We start from the raw sequence: 15,587 nt of genomic DNA, 5'->3' as shown, positions 1-15,587 counted from the left end.
AGTCAGCCCAGCAACCCAGGAGACAGGCCCTGCTGGGGGAGAGTGCCCCACTCCTAGGGCCCCAGCACAGGATCCCAGCCCTCTGGGTGGTGGCAAGAGGACTTCACCTTGCAGCCAGTTGAGGGAGCTCTCGGTCTTGGTGGGGCGAAGGCTTTGGCTCCGGGAGATGGCCGGGTCATTCCCTTGGAAGCTGCTGACTGTGCCAGTGTAGAGCTCACCATCTGCAAAGAGAACATTCCCATGGGAATGCGCTCCTCAGCATGGCCTCTTGTCCCTGCCCAGGGCCCAGAGTGACCCCAGCACTGCCTGCTTTGCCTGTGGTGGGCCGAGATGGAAGCAGTAACTTGGAAAAACCAAACCCAAGGCAAGTCCATGGCCATTCCGTGCCCTGGAAATGAGCATGGCATGGACCTACCCTACACCCTATCCCTCTAGCCCTGCCTGCCCCCAGATGGAGCTTCAATGAACACATCTTGCCCCCAAAACTCACCAACCACCAGGGCCGTGGACTTGAAATTGGGGTCAAAGGGACAACGGCCCTTGCCATCTTCCAGGAGGACATTCCCCTTCCCGTCCCTTGCCAGGGTGAAGTTCTCCACGTTCTGAGGGAGGGCAGATACATGGGCTCAGGGACACACCAGGGAATGAGGAGCAGGCTTGGCGAGAAAGAGAGAAGGATACCAGAGAAGGCAACTCTGCAGGCAGGTGAGGTGTGCAGGACAGAAGGGGGCAGGTGTCAGGGAGGCCATCCTCTCTTCACCCAGGACACGGTGCCACAGGGTTTGAACCTGGACAGTTGGCCTCCAGAGAGCCCTCACCCAGACACGGTGCTGCACTGTCTCACAGCCCCTGGTGGAGGTGAGGCTTAGAAAACGATGTGAGCCTGGAAGAGGCGACGTGATTCAAATTCAGGCATGTCTGATCCCAATGCTGGGCTCCAACCCACAGCATCAAACAGCACCCTCTGCTAGGGGTGTGTGCTGAGGAGGGGGTGTGCAAGGTCAGACAAGTGAATCAAGCAAAGGAGAGGGAGAGAGGCTGCCAGAAGCAGGAGGGGGCGGCAAGGCCTGGGTGGGCCAGGATCCTCGTGGTGAGTGACGGCATGCACCCCCGCCTCTCCTCCCTGCACAGGGAGTTGTAGCTGTCTGTGTGCCAGGGTGTGGGACCTCAAGGCTCTCGGAGGCCAGTCGTACCTAGAAGCCTTCTTCTGGGCCCTGTCTTTCACCAGGGGTCCATGCTGAAGAACAGGAGCCCTGGGGCAGAAAGAGGGGCAGTTCCCAAGCCAGCCTCAGGGGTGAGGATGGGGCACTCACGATGTAGGTGCACACGGGGCTGAAGGCTCCTGTGCCACAGGTGATCAGGCGACTGCTGCTGAGTGGCAGGAGGATCTTGATGTAGTTTTGACAGTCACGCTGTGGGAAGGAGTGAGATCAGGCCCATAGCCAAGCATGCCACCAGGGGGCAGCGCCGAGCCCTCCTCACCATACCCAGGCCCAGCCTCTGCTCCCAGGACCACCTGGCATGGGGCACTCAGGTCTGGGAACAAAGGAAAATCCAGAGGTTTCCAGGGACGTGGAGTGTGTATAGAGTGTGCGTGCTGCAGGGAGCCTTGGGCTCAGCTAGTTTTGTGACGGGCCAACTTTCCTTCAGTCTGGGGGTGAGGACACAGAATGCTTCCCCCTTGAGCTGTACTGGCCCCATGGAGCGTCCTCCTCAGAAGCTCAAAGAAAACCACAGGTCCCTCCCAACCAAGCTGGGGGCTAACGAAGCCACAGCCCAGAGTTGGAGGAACGCTCAGCCCTGAGCCCTGAGCCCCAGATTCACCCATCACCTTCACGTGGGTATCTTACAGGCACCTCCAACCAAGCTTCTGGTCCTCCCTAAAACACATGCTTGCCCTGAGATCTTGCCACTTTCATGAGTTCTGTCTTTTCAGCTGCTGAGGCCCTAAACGCAGTCAGCCTTGACTCTTCGTGTTGGTCATATCCCGCAGTTTCCCACCCAGACATCCTGGGTGGCTCCATCGGCAAAATGCATTGGGAATCTGAGCATTTCTCACTGGCCCGAGGCACCACTGTCCCTCACCCCTCACTTCTCTCCCTCAACCTGTCCTTCCCCACAGAGGCTACTCTGCCACAGTGGTCAGAGTGACCCTCTTGGTACACAGGTGAGACCAGTTCACGTGTCTGCTCAGCCCTCCCCTGGCCTCCCAAGTGTCTCCCTCAGAGTGACATCAAAAGTCCTGCCCCTCCTCCAGGTATGGTCAACTCCTCACCCTCTCCTGACCTTGGCTCAAATGTCACTTTTTTTTTTTTTTGAGATTTAGTCTCGCTGTCACCCAGACTGCAGTGCAGTGGTGGGATCTCAACTCACTGCAATTCTTCTGCCTCAGCCTCCCTAGTAGCTGGGACTACAGGCAAGCACCACCACACCTGGGTAATTTTTGCATTTTTAGTAGAGAAGGGGTTTCACCATATTGGCCAGGCTGGTCTGGAACTCCTGACCTTGTGATCCACCCGCCTCAGCCTCCCAAAGTGCTGGGATTACAGGCATGAGTCACCATACCTGGCTCAAATGTCACTTTTTAAACAAGATGTAACCTCACCACCACCTTTTCTCCTCCCAATAACCTTTGTAAACGTACTGCTTTTTCTTTTTCTTTAGTCAGAGTCTCACTGTCACCAGGCTGGAGTGCAGTCGTGCAATCCTGGCTCACTGCAACCTCCACCTGCTAGGTTCAAGCGATTCTCCTGCCTCAGCCTCCCAAGTATCTGGGATTACAGGTGCACCATCACCTGGCCTGGCTAATTTTTTTTTTGTATTTTTAGTAGAGATGGGGTTTCACTATGTTGGCCAGGCTACCCTTGAACTCCTGACCTCATGATCTGCCCACCTTGGCCTGCTGTTTCCTCTCTGTTTCCACCACACCAGCCTGCTCTTTTTCACAACTAAATCTCCAGTACTTAAAGTATATGGACACAGAGTGTGTGCCTAATCAATGTCAGGTGAATAACAGAATGGCAGCCAGGACTTGAACCTGTGTCTTGACCCCAAACCCAGCGCTCTTTTGCCCTCACCTTGCCCAGCACCTGCTGCACTCAGGAGCAGGAGGCCTCCGGGGACGGTGAGGAGTCCTCCAGGAGAACCTGGGTTCAACCCAGATTTCATCCTGTGCTTTGGCCAAAACCAAACCAGAATCTGTCAGATGTGCTACATCAGGAACCAACTGCAGAGGGACACAACCCTCACCCGCCCAATCCCTGTTCATGCTGGGAGCTGGAAGTTGACTTGTTATTCCTCACACCTATTCGCTTCCTGAATCCTCACTGTAAGCCTGGTGAGATCGGAGCCTCATCCCCATTTTACAGGTGGGTCCACTAAGGCCCAGAGAGGTGACTCTACTTCTTGGAGGTCGTAGACATGTAAGTATAGAGTTGGGATTCAAACCCAGGCCTGACCATCTCAGATGCTTATGCCCTTCCCACCATAGCTGGCTGTGCCTGTGCCCACCTCCCGCCTCTGGCCTGGATGGAGGTCCACCACTCTCTGTCCCTCCTGCAGCTCAGCGCGCCTGCAGACTCGAGCTCACCTGTGGGTCCTTGCCCTTGAAGCTGCACTGCTGTTTCCTTTCTGCGTCTGCACTCCAGAGCAGCTGCGAATGAGAAGGGGGAAGGTAGGTGGGGGAAGAAATGGAGGGCTCGCTGGGCTTCCTCCTCTCCCACCAGAATCACCCTTGGACCCAGAAGGTCAGGCTTCCTGTCCGTCTTCCCTCTGTGGTCCTCTGCCCAGCATAGCCAGCTCCAGGTCACACCTCTCACCTCCTGGTACTCCCCGCCCGGCAGGAAGCTGAGGTTGCTGCTGAGCGCAAAGAGGGCCTCTTGAGCACCCACGTACAGGGTCCCGCCATCCCTGCTCAGCAGAAGGGCTGTGTAGTTGGAGATGTTTTCAGCTTCAAATTTGAGGAATGGCCGCTCTTCAGAGCCTGGGGAGAGGAAGATGGAAATTACCTGGGGCTACCCCTCGCACAGGCGCATCTTGCACCAGGCTCTAGAATGGACTGATTTCAAGGAAGGTAATCAGCAAGGCAAAGGGTGGCAAGGGGCTAGGGGCGGTGGGGGCGGGAATCAGGGTTGACGGGCGAATAGCATTCCTAGACTCCCAAACATTACATAAGAAACAATGCAGAGATGTATGTACAAGAATGCTTACTACGTCTGGGTGTTGGAATTTTCAGGAAAAAAAAAAGAATGCTTACTATGGCACCTACACATTAATAAAAAAAATCCAAGGGGACCTAGTCAAAAATAATAAGATGCCCCATCCCAACTGAATGCTTTGCAGCTGGGAAAAGTGATGTATTCGAAACTCCAGAAAAACAAGCAAGAAAGGCATGGTCGCCGGGCGCGGTGGCGCGTGCCTGTAGTGCCAGCTACTCAGGAGGCTGAGGCTGGAGGATCACTTGAGCCCAGGAGTTCTGGGCTGTAGTGCGCTATGCCGATCAGGTGTCTGCACTAAGTCCGGCATCAATATGGTGACCTCCCGGGAGTGGGGGACCACCAGGTTGCCTAAGGAGGGTGAACCAGCCCAGGTTGGAAATGGAGCAGGTCAAAACTCCAGTGCTGATCAGTGGTGGGATCGCACCTGTGAATAGCCACTGCACTCCAGCCTGGGCAACATAGACCCGTCTCTTAAAAAAAAGAAAGGCGGCTGGGTGTGGTGGCTCAAGCCTGTAATCCCAGCACTTTGGGAGGCCGAGGCGGGTGGATCACGAGGCCAAGAGATCGAGACCATCCTGGTCAACATGGTGAAACCCCGTCTCTACTAAAAATACAAAAAATTAGCTGGGCATGGTGGCGCGTGCCTGTAATCCCAGCTACTCAGGAGGCTGAGGCAGGAGAATTGTCTGAACCAAGGAGGTGGAGGTTGCGGTGAGCCGAGATCGCACCATTGCACTCCAGCCTGGATAACAAGAGCGAAACTCCATCTCAAAAAAAAAAAAAAAGAAATGCATGGTCAAAGTATCAAGCAAACTGAAATAGAAAGTAATGGGTTTTGAGCACATAATAGAATATTAAGAAAGGAAAATATATTTAACATTTTCCTTTGAGTCACATTAGACCTGAAGAGAAGGAAGTGTAAGGGTGGCCCCTGCCTGGCCCTGCAGTGAACATGATTTGCATTGACAGAGTAATGCAAATGTTCAGCACTGGTTTTTTCGTTTTGTTTTGTTTTGAAGAAGGCATCTCACTCTGTTGCCCAGGCTGGAGTGCAGTGGTGTGATCTCGGCTCACTACAACCTCAGCCTCCCGGGCTCAAGCAATTCTCCTGTCTCAGCCTCCCAAGTAGCTGGGACTACAGGTTCACGCCACCACACTCGGCTAATTTGCTGTACTTTGGTAGAGATGGGGTTTCACTGTGTTGCCCAGGCTGGCCATTAACTCCTGAGCTCAGGCAATCCACCCACCTCAGCCTCCCAAAGTGTTGGCATTACTGGCATGAGCCACTGTGCCCAGCCTTTTCTTGATTTTCAGATGGAGTCTTGCTCTGTCTCCCAGGCCAGAATGCCCTGGTATAATCTCAGCTCACTGCAACCTCCACCTCCCAGGTTCGAGCCATTTTGCTGCCTCAGCCTCCCAAGTAGCTGGGATTACAGGTGTGCACCATCACACCCAGCTAATTTTTGTTTTTAGTTGAGATGGGGTTTCACCATGTTGGCCAGACTGGTCTCGAACTCCTGACCTCAAGTGATTCATTCACCTTGGCCTCCCAAAAAAGCACTGGTCTTTAGCTTTGAGACTGATGGTTATTACACAGAATGGGAGTGTTTTCAATCTTGACCTCGGAAAGCAGAATGGATGACAGATTGACATCATAATATGGTAGCAGGGTTAAGAGTAGAGACTCTATCTCTTCTCGCGAGAGTGACAGGGTCACAAGCTGCTGGAATAAGGAATTCAAGTCAATTATACTCTTTCATATTGCAAAGGTAACTGATCAAGGAAGTGAATACAGTGAAGAATATGTTGGGAGGAGGAAGGGGAGAGGGATGTAAGTGAGGAAAAGCTTTATTTTTCTCAGCAAGTCAGGAAGTCAGATAAGCCAAGAAATAATGGTATAAGCATTTTACTTAAAAAAACGGAGGAAATAATGGTAGAAGAACAACCCTAAATCATAAAAAGTTCCTTTTAAATAAGCCTAGGGTGGGAGAGGACAGATGCTTTTGCTTTTTATTTTTTATTTTATTTATTTATTTTTTTTGAGACGGAGTTTTGCTCTTGTTACCCAGGCTGGAGTGCAATGGCGCGATCTCGGCTCACCGCAACCTCCGCCTCCTGGGTTCAGGCAATTCTCCTGCCTCAGCTTCCTGAGTAGCTGGGATTACAGGCATGCGCCACCATGCCCAGCTAATTTTTTTGTATTTTTAGTAGAGACGGGGTTTCACCATGTTGACCAGGATGGTCTCAATCTCTTGACCTCGTGATCCACCCGCCTCGGCCTCCCAAAGTGCTGGGATTACAGGCGTGAGCCACCGCGCCCGGCCCCTTTTGCTTTTTATAATAAGAAACAGTCATTAGAGTGAATCGGCAAGCAACAGAATGGGAAAAAATTTTTGCAGTTTACCCATCTGACAAAGGGCTGATATCCAGAATCTACAAAGAGCTAAAACAGATTTACAAGAAAAAAACAAGCCCATTCAAAAGTGGGCAAAGGATAAGAACAGACACTTTACAAAAGAAGACATACATGAGGCCAATAAACATATGAAAAAATGCTCATCATCACTGGTCATTAGAGAAATGCAAATCAAAACTACATTGAGATACCATCTCACGCCAGTTAGAATGGTGATCATTAAAAAATCTGGAGACTGGCCGGGTGCGGTAGCACTTTGGGAGGCCGAGGTGGGTGGATCACCTGAAGTCAGGAGTTCAAGACCAGCCTGGCCATCATGGAGAAACCCCATCTTTAAAAAAAAATAAAATAAAAAATAAATTCAAAAAGAAATCTGGAGACAACAGACGCTGGAGAGGAAGTGGAGAAATAGGAACACTTTTACACTGCTAGTGGGAGTGTCAATTAGTTCAACCATTGTGGAAGACAGTGTGGCGATTCCTCAAGGACCTAGAAATAGAAATTCCATTTGACCCAGCAATCCCATTACTGGGTATACATCCAAAGGATTATAAATTGTTCTACTATAAGGACACATGCACACAAATGTTCATTGCAGCACAGTTTACAATAGCAAAGACCTGGAACCAACCCAAATGCCCATCGATGATAGACTGGACAGGAAAAATGTGGCACATATACACCATGGAATACTATGCAGCCATCAGAAACGATGAGTTTGTGTCCTTTGTAGGGACATGGATGAACCTGGAAACCATCATTCTCAGCAAACTGACACAAGAGCAGAAAATCAAACACTGCATGTTCTCACTCACAGGTGGGTGTTGAACAATGAGAGCACATGGACACAGGGAGGGGAGCATCATATACTGGGGTCTGTTGGGGGGAAATAGGGGAGGGACAGTGGGGGGTGGGGAGTTGGGGAGAGAGAGCATGGGGAAAAATGCCAGATATAAGTGATGGGGAGGAAGGCAGCAAATCACACTGCCACGTGTGTACCTATGCAACCATCTTGCATGTTTTTCACATGTATCCCAAAACCTAAAATGCAATTAAAAAGAAAAAGAGAAAAACAATAAGCCCTTCTATACTTATATTTATACATGAATGTATCCTTGATACCAATTTAATTTTATTTATTTTTTGAGACTGAGTCTTGCTCTTCTTGCCCAGGCTAGAGTGCACTGGCATGATCTTGGCTCACTGCAACCTCTGCCTCCCAGGTTTAAGCAATTCTCCTGCCTCAGCCTCCTGAGTAGCTAGGATTACAGGCATGTGCCACCATGCCTGGCTAATTTTTATATTTTTAGTAGAGACAGGGTTTTGCCGTGTTGGCCAGGCTGATCTTGAAGTCATGGCCTTAAGCCATCTGCCAGCCTCAGTCACCCAAAGTGCTGGGATTACAGATGTGGGCCACTGTGCCCAGCCCTTGGTATACATTTTAAGTATCTTTTGTTTTTACAGAATAACACATGAATTATCTACCACTAAGTGAAAATGAAAATATATTTAGTATATATGGTCAAAATCTTTTTTTTTTTTTTTTTTTCCGAGATGGAGTTTCGCTCTTGTTACCCAGGCTGGAGTGCAATGGCGTGATCTCAGCTCATCGCAACCTCCACCTCCTGGGTTCAGGCAATTCTCCTGCCTCAGCCTCCTGAGTAGCTGGGATTACAGGCACATGCCAACATGACCAGCTAATTTTTTGTATTTTTAGTAGAGACGGGGTTTCACCATGTTGACCAGGATGGTCTCGATCTCTTGACCTCATGATCCACCCACCTCAGCCTCCCAAAGTGCTGGGATTACAGGCTTGAGCCACTGCGCCCGGCCAAAATCTATTTTTTTGTGGGGAAAAATATAAGCATAGATTAAAAAAAACATCCAGAAGGATGTATCACAAAATACTAACACATGGGCTCGCTGGTAGAATTACAGGTAGCTTTCTTTTCTTTTTCACTTGTTATCATTTTTAGATTCTATCATAAGCAGATTTTCCTTATATAATGTGAAAGATATATATCAGAGAAGAAAAACAGAAACATACACACACACACACACACACACACACACTCACTCAACAGGGTACTGTTTATGCTCTGGGTAGCTAAAGGGTTTGGAGAGAAATTATTTTTAAAATTCTAAGCAGCTGATGAGAGCAGAAAAACAAAGAGCAGCCAGCCTGACCAGCCTCAGGCACATCGCAGCTGACCAGTGGGTTGTGACCACACAAACAGTCTCACGAAGCTGAGGAAGCAAAAGCAACATGCCCAACCAAGCAGCCATGAAGACGTCATGTGTGTTTACATGTGGAGTGTTTTTACATACCCCCAGCCTGGTTCCATAAAGGGTGAGGAGACATGAAGAAAAGAAAGGAGTGAAATATAAACATTAAAATCAGGAGTAGAGAAAACCCAAATCTGAAGGAAAACATCTCAACCAGCAAGGAAGTAAGTAGGTTATAGGGTCTTTGCACAGCTAGTAGAGAAAGGCTGCACCTTTACTGCTGGGCCTCCTGGTGGCCAAAGAAAAAAGGGAAACCAAGCGACTCTATCCTCAATGTCCATAAGCAGGAACACATACCAGCTGTTCCGGGGGGGAGCTCAGCCTTTTTTTTTTGAGACAGAGTTTCGCTCTTGTCGCCCAGGCTGGAATGCAATGGTGCAAACTCTGCCTCCTGGGTTCAATTCTCTTGTCTCAGCCTCCCAAGAAGCTGGGATTACAGGCATGCACCACCATCCCTGGCTAATTTTTTGTATTTAATAGAGATGGGGTTTCACCATTTTGGCCAGACTGGTCTTGAACTCCTGGACTCCAGTGATCAACCCACCTGGCCTCCAAAAGTGCTGGGATTACAAGTGTGAGCCACCGCGTCCAGCTGAAACTCAGCTCTACACCTGGCAGCAAATGGGGAAGGAAGCCCTTGGGTGGGGGTGACACTAGTCAACAGGATGACACCCGGCCCTCAAGTAAGCTCTTCTGTTGGGTAGCAGAGACAGCATTTCGCTGAGGTGTAGTTTCTCATATATATCATGGGAAGAACGAGACATAAAGCTCCCAAGAGTCTCATGAGAGACCAGGGCGGACAGCCACTGCAGTCCTCCTTATCTTTGCGTCTTTCCACAGAGTTTTTTGGAAGCAACGGCTGGTTCAAATCTGCCCACTTATCTGCCTGCAGAAGAGCATTTCCACCTGTGCGGGCCCTGGAAGTCTGGGCAGCAGGCCGCCCTTGGAATCCGTCCGACAGAGATGCCAGGAGTCAGAAATAAGCCTTGGTCTCAGGTGGCAACTCAACCCCACTTAGGGCTGGGAGAAGGGGCGGAAGCCTGCCTCGGAATTGCAGACAGAGTGGAAGGGGAAGCCTGGGGACCAGCCAGGCCTCCAAACGAGCCAGCCACAAGCCCTCCAGCCATGCTAGGAGTACAGAGAAAGAAACGACAGGACAGGACAGGCCAGGCGTGGTGGCTCATGCCTGTAATCCCAGCACTTTGGGAGGCTGAGGCGGGTGGATCACGAGGTCAAGAGATCGAGACCATCCTGGTCAACATGATGAAACCCCGTCTCTACTAAAAATACAAAAAATTAGCTGGGCATGGTGGTGCGTGCCTGTAATCCCAGCTACTCAGGAGGCTGAGGCAGGAGAATTGCCTGAACCCAGGAGGCGGAGGTTGCGGTGAGCCGAGATCGCGCCATTGCACTCCAGCCTGGGTAACAAGAGCGAAACTCTGTCTCAAAATAAATAAATAAATAAATAAATAAATAAAAAGAAACGACAGGACAGAAAGCAGAATGTGCCTTGGAGAGGGGCTGAGGGGCCCCTTAACCAGGCTTTCCCCTTCTGGGGCTTCCCATCCACACCTGCCCTTGTCTCTCTGCCTTGAGACCCAGACTCAAAGCCATGGTGTGTAGAGTAGAGTCAGAGACCTGGGTTTAAAGCCACCTTCTGCCACTTACTAGCTGTGTGCCACCAGGACACGTCACCTAACCTCTTAAAGCCCCATTTTCCTTATCTGTAAAATGGGGAAAATAATAACACTTTGCCTCATGGGGTTATTAGAAGAAATGAGATTATGTATGTAAATAATAATATACATAATGACCCATATTTACTGAGACAGCTTTGCTCAAAACAACACTGCACATGGTTCGCAGTGTGGCATGGTGTCTGGCACACGACCAGCACTCAACGAGTGACTTGAAAACAAAATCCAAAAGCCTCGCAGGAAAATCCAGCCCGGTGAGAGCTGCCGGAGTAGGGGTGGGCAGGCTCCGTGGGGGAGTTGAGCCTCCCTCCTCCAGGTAGTTCACCAACTTAGCCTGGGCGATTCTAACTTAGGCCTACACCTGATCGCACGGGGTCTCATGGCCAAAGCCAGAGAGCGTCAGCTCGGAAATAGACACGTGTGTGTCACAGGCTGGTATGTGGGCACGAGCTGGTCTGTGCTCAGTGGTGTGAGTGGTGTTGCTGTCTGAGGGCCCAGGTGCTTGGGTCACCTCCAGAGTGACTGCAGACGTCTGCACAGGACCCTGCCTGAGCTTGCCCATGTGTGTGTGTTTGTGTGTGTGTGTGTGTGTGTGTGTGTGTACACGGTCCAGCAGGGCTTGTTCATGCTTGCCCACTCCTAGGTTCTCTTTGTGCAGGGGTTTCCGCACCTCACTCCCTGAGAGGGGCTCGTGCACGTTGGGGTCGGTCTGAGCTCTTATGCTCTCCACTGTGCCCCCACTCTCCTGGGCTGCCTGTGCACTCGGACAGCCTCCAAATGCATCTATGCAGTGGGTTAGTCCAATATGAAGAAAGCAGGGCCTGCCCAAGGCTGTGGCCGCTTTTCCCACTCAGGATGAACCCTCTTTCTCCACCCCGGCAGGCTCCAGCTGAGGGTTCTCCAGCCAATGCATCCCACTAGGCAGACCATCCTCCAAGAAGGCAGGATGCGGCTGGTCTAGGGCTGCCGTGTCCATTCCTGGAGGGACGGCATAGGGACTGGGCACATCAGAGCCACCTGCAGGCCCCCCCTTCCCCACCCCAGGAGACGGTGATGTGAGAACACTCAGCCCCCAGCCCCATGTAAGATTCCCCCTTCCCTGTGACTCAGCCGGAAGCTTGGAGCGCTCTGGGGTGAGACAGGAATGGGGCTCAGCGCCATCCCCACCCTGGGCAGTCCCCACCCCAGGCCAGTCAGCGAGCTGCAGCAGCGCTGTGACTCAGAGCCCCACCCCACCTTTCTCTCTACTGTGGCTTGGGGCACCGCAGCAAGACGCTGACCTGGCCCTTACATCCCACCCTCTACAGGCCCCAGCAGGATCAGGAAAACACCAGCTTCCCGGTGGAGTTGGTGGGGAAGGGGCCTATCCCATCCTCAGAGCGGGGTCTGGGTGGGACAAATCTCTAGAAGGCCTTCTGAGAGGCTGCTGGAGCCCTTTGTACCCAGGGATGTCACCACGAGTCACCAGAACCTTGGACCCATTTGTCCCAGCGGAAGCCCCACCTACAGGGCAGGAGTGCTGACAGTCAGCAGGAAACCTGGACACATGGCCAACTGGGGTGCACTTCCTCTCTCCACACGGCCCCATCCGGGCAGGGTGGCCACGTATTCCTCAGGCTGTGTGAGCATGGAGGCGGCAGCCACATTCTGTGACACCAGCCCAGTGCCAGAGTCAAGCCCCTGACCAGGGACTCTGGGCATGGGTCAGGGGTGTTGTGTGCCAAGGGTCCTCCCATGGACTAAGGTCATCAAGAAAGTGGCAGTAAGGGCAAGGGACCCGGCCTCAAAGCATTTGTGTTCCTGCTACAGCCCCAGGCGGGCAGGCCAAGAGCCCCTGCCAGAACCCCCACCCCCAACCTGGGCCTGTGCCACAGCTGCACGCCACAGCTGTCACCTTAGGAGCCTGCCGCAGCCACGCTCGTCCCTCTGCTCAGGAGCTGGCTCTCCGCTAACCACCCCTCTCCTAGGGCCTCTGCCCTGGGTCCGCCTTCCTGCCTTCAGAGATGTCTCAGGCATAACCACTTCAACTTCTTGTCCCAATGTCTTCATAGACCACATCCTTTGTCACTAACTCTACCTCTCAGAAAGCAGCTTTTGCTCCAATGTCCATTCTAGAAACTTTTGTGCCTCCCTCCACCTGCCTTAGAGAAACTCAAAGAGAGAAGAGCCACGCCATGCTGTCTCTGCCCCTAACCTCCACTCACTCCTCCACAGGAGCTGGGCCCCAGCCAGCCTCACGCTCAGCAGGGCTGGCCCTGCCAAGAGCCCAGGGATCGCCCCTGCCAGACTCCAGACATGGGCCACGCCGCCCCGGCCTTTAGGTGTCTGTGCCCCAGTCTCAAGGACACCCCCATGTCTCCCTCACGTGCCTCCGGGCCTCCGGGCCTCCAGCCCTCAGACAGCTGAAGTATGTGAGCACCTCCTCAGCCTTTACACTGATTAAGTCACACCAACCTCACAAGGCTGCTGTATTTTGTCACCTCTGTTTCAGGTATGCTTCGCCCCCAGGGAGGAGTGGTGGGGATGGCTGCAGAGTCTGTGGCGCTGACCACCCTCCTGCCTTGGGCTTTGCTCCTGGATATTCTTGCTCTCTGGGGTCTGTCGCTCTTGGTCCTGCTCTTCTCCCTCTGTTTGTGCCCGAGTCACACATCCACACTTACCACCTCAAGGATGCGAATGTTGGCAATCCCCAAAGCTCTTCACCCACGTGCAGATCTTCCTCCAACATGCCAGAGCCCACTGTGCAGGAGAGGCCCCCTTCCAGCCCCACTCCATGGCTGGGGATCTTGTGTCTGTGTGTGGCACCACTCACCTGGGTGTCTCACCATCCTCCTCCCTCTCCCCATGAAGTCCAATCTTTAATCAACTCCTGCCACTTTTCTCTCATTATTTCCCAAACCCATTCCCCTCACCATCCCCACTACCACAGTGCTGAGCCAGGCACCCTCCTCCCTCACCCAGGCCACCGCCACAGCAGCCTCCCACCTTCAGGCCAGCTGCTATGCTGCAGCCACAGGGCTCTCTGGGAACCGTCACTGTTCTGCATAAAAACTTCCATAGTGACCCGTCATCCAAGCTCCTGATTCCCCGCACCACCCACCTCTTGGTTCCACTAAGTGACATGGAACTGCAACGCAAGGGCCCATTTCTCACCTCCGGGCTGTTCAGGAAGTCCCCTCCACCCAGAAGGCTTTCCTTTTGACTAATTCACACTCATCCTTCGAGAATCAACTCAGTGTCACCTCCTCCAGGAGGCCTTCCTGAATCCCCGGCTGGGCAAGGCCCTTCTCCATATGCCCATCACTTCCTGCCCACACGTCTTGCAATGCACTGGTGTCTTGGTCTGATGATGGTGATGTTTGATGATGATGATGGTCTTTCTGTGCTCTTCTCTTCTGCCAAGCTGAGAGCACCTTCAGGATCAAGATCGCATCTTATTCACATTTATCAACCGGTCAGATGGGCTCCTGGTAGTTGTTCCATAAACATTTGTTGATTGAATGAATGAATAACACAGTCGCAGTCAGAGTGCTCTGGCCCAGGGAGGGGCCCCAGAGAAACATGGGACAAGAAGGTCCTGAGTTTCATATTCACAAAAGTGTGTCTGAGAAGCACTGCTTCCACTCTGACCCCTCCCCAAAACACTGAACACATAGAAGTCTAACAGCTGACAGGAGTTTGAGACCAGCCTGGGCAACGTGATAAAACCCTGTCTCTACCAAAAATATAAAAATAAGCTGGGCATGGTGGCATATGCCTGTGGTCCCAGCTACTCAGGAGGCTGAGGTGGAAAGATCACTTACATCTGGGAGGCGGAGGTTGCAGTGAGCCAAGATCCCGCCACTGCACTTCAGCCTGGGTGACAAAGTGAGACCACTTCTCAAAATAAATAAAATAAGTGTGACAGCTGAAAGTATGATAGGGAGATGGGAAACAAGCCTCAGGGACCAGGGAAGGGGCACAAGAACTGTGTGTGAATCCTGACTGTGCAACCCTGGACAAGTCACCAGCCCTGAGGGAGGCCTTGCAAGATTGCTGGGAAGATAAACACAGCATGTGGCAGTGCCAAGCTCTGCGATTAGCGACCAGCAACAATCAAGGTGGCTCCTCCCCATACTCCCTCCCCCTGCCCTGCTTCTTGCCTTCCACTTTGACTCTAGGCCTTTTTCACATGAAGACTTAGCCCCAGATATTTACTGCTACATGGAACGGGGACGCACCCTTACCAGATCTTCAGAAAAGCTGGAAACCTGAATTTTCTTTTTTTTTTTTTTTGAGATAGAGTCTCTCTGTCGCCGGGCGCCAGGCTGGAGTCCAGTGACACAATCTCGGCTCACTGCAACCTCCGCCTCCTGGGTTCAAGCAATTCTCCTGCCTCAGCCTCCTGAGTAGCTGGGACTACAGGCACGCGCCATCATGCCCAGCTAATTTTTGTATTTTTAGTAGAGATGGGGTTTCACCATGTTGGCCAGGATGGTCTCGATCTCCTGACCTTAGTGATCTGCCCGCCTTGGCCTCCCAAAGTGCTGGGATTACAGGTGTGAGCCACCGCACCTGGCTGGAAACCTGAATTTTTATGTAAAATTTCTTACTTCTTTTTTTTTGTTTTGTTTTGGAGACAAGAGTTTCGCTCTGTCACCCAGGCTGGAGTGCAATGGCATGATCTTGGCTCACTATAACCTCCGCCTCCTGGGTTTAAGCGATTCTTCTGCCTCAGCCTCCAGAGTAGCTGTGACTACAGGCACGTGCCACCACGCCCTGCTAATTTTAGTATTTTTAGTAGAGACAGCGTTTCACCACATTGGCCAGGCTGGTCTCAAACTCTTGACCTCAGGTGATCCACCCACCTCGGTCTCCCAAAGTGCTGGGATTACAGGCGTGAGTCACCACACCTGGCCAAAATTTAAGTTTGAAATGTCAGCAACTAATTACAATTTTTTTTTTTTTGAGATGGAGTTTCACTCTTGTCGC

General features: G+C 51.9%; 1 protein-coding gene across 4 annotated transcripts in view; it reads right to left on the bottom strand.

The window, feature by feature from the left end:
* SEMA4B (semaphorin 4B) overlaps positions 1-15,587 on the bottom strand; it is a 65,053-nt gene that overhangs the window by 9,197 nt on the left and 40,269 nt on the right. For 3 of the 4 annotated variants that reach the window (XM_078326782.1, XM_035303828.3, XM_035303826.3), the window contains 5 exons: positions 3,819-3,982; positions 3,590-3,652; positions 1,314-1,412; positions 491-602; positions 108-221 (listed from right to left, as the gene is read on the bottom strand). In XM_078326782.1, the coding sequence (XP_078182908.1) occupies positions 108-221; positions 491-602; positions 1,314-1,412; positions 3,590-3,652; positions 3,819-3,982 (552 nt within the window). Of the gene's footprint in view, positions 1-107; positions 222-490; positions 603-1,313; positions 1,413-3,589; positions 3,653-3,818; positions 3,983-8,961; positions 9,174-15,587 lie in introns of those variants that run through there. The other variant, XM_054257239.2, reaches the window with a different exon arrangement.

The sequence above is a fragment of the Callithrix jacchus genome, chromosome 6, assembly GCF_049354715.1.
Source record: "Callithrix jacchus isolate 240 chromosome 6, calJac240_pri, whole genome shotgun sequence".
Taxonomy (NCBI): domain Eukaryota; kingdom Metazoa; phylum Chordata; class Mammalia; order Primates; family Cebidae; genus Callithrix; species Callithrix jacchus.
This window is presented reverse-complemented; position numbering and strand designations above follow the sequence as displayed.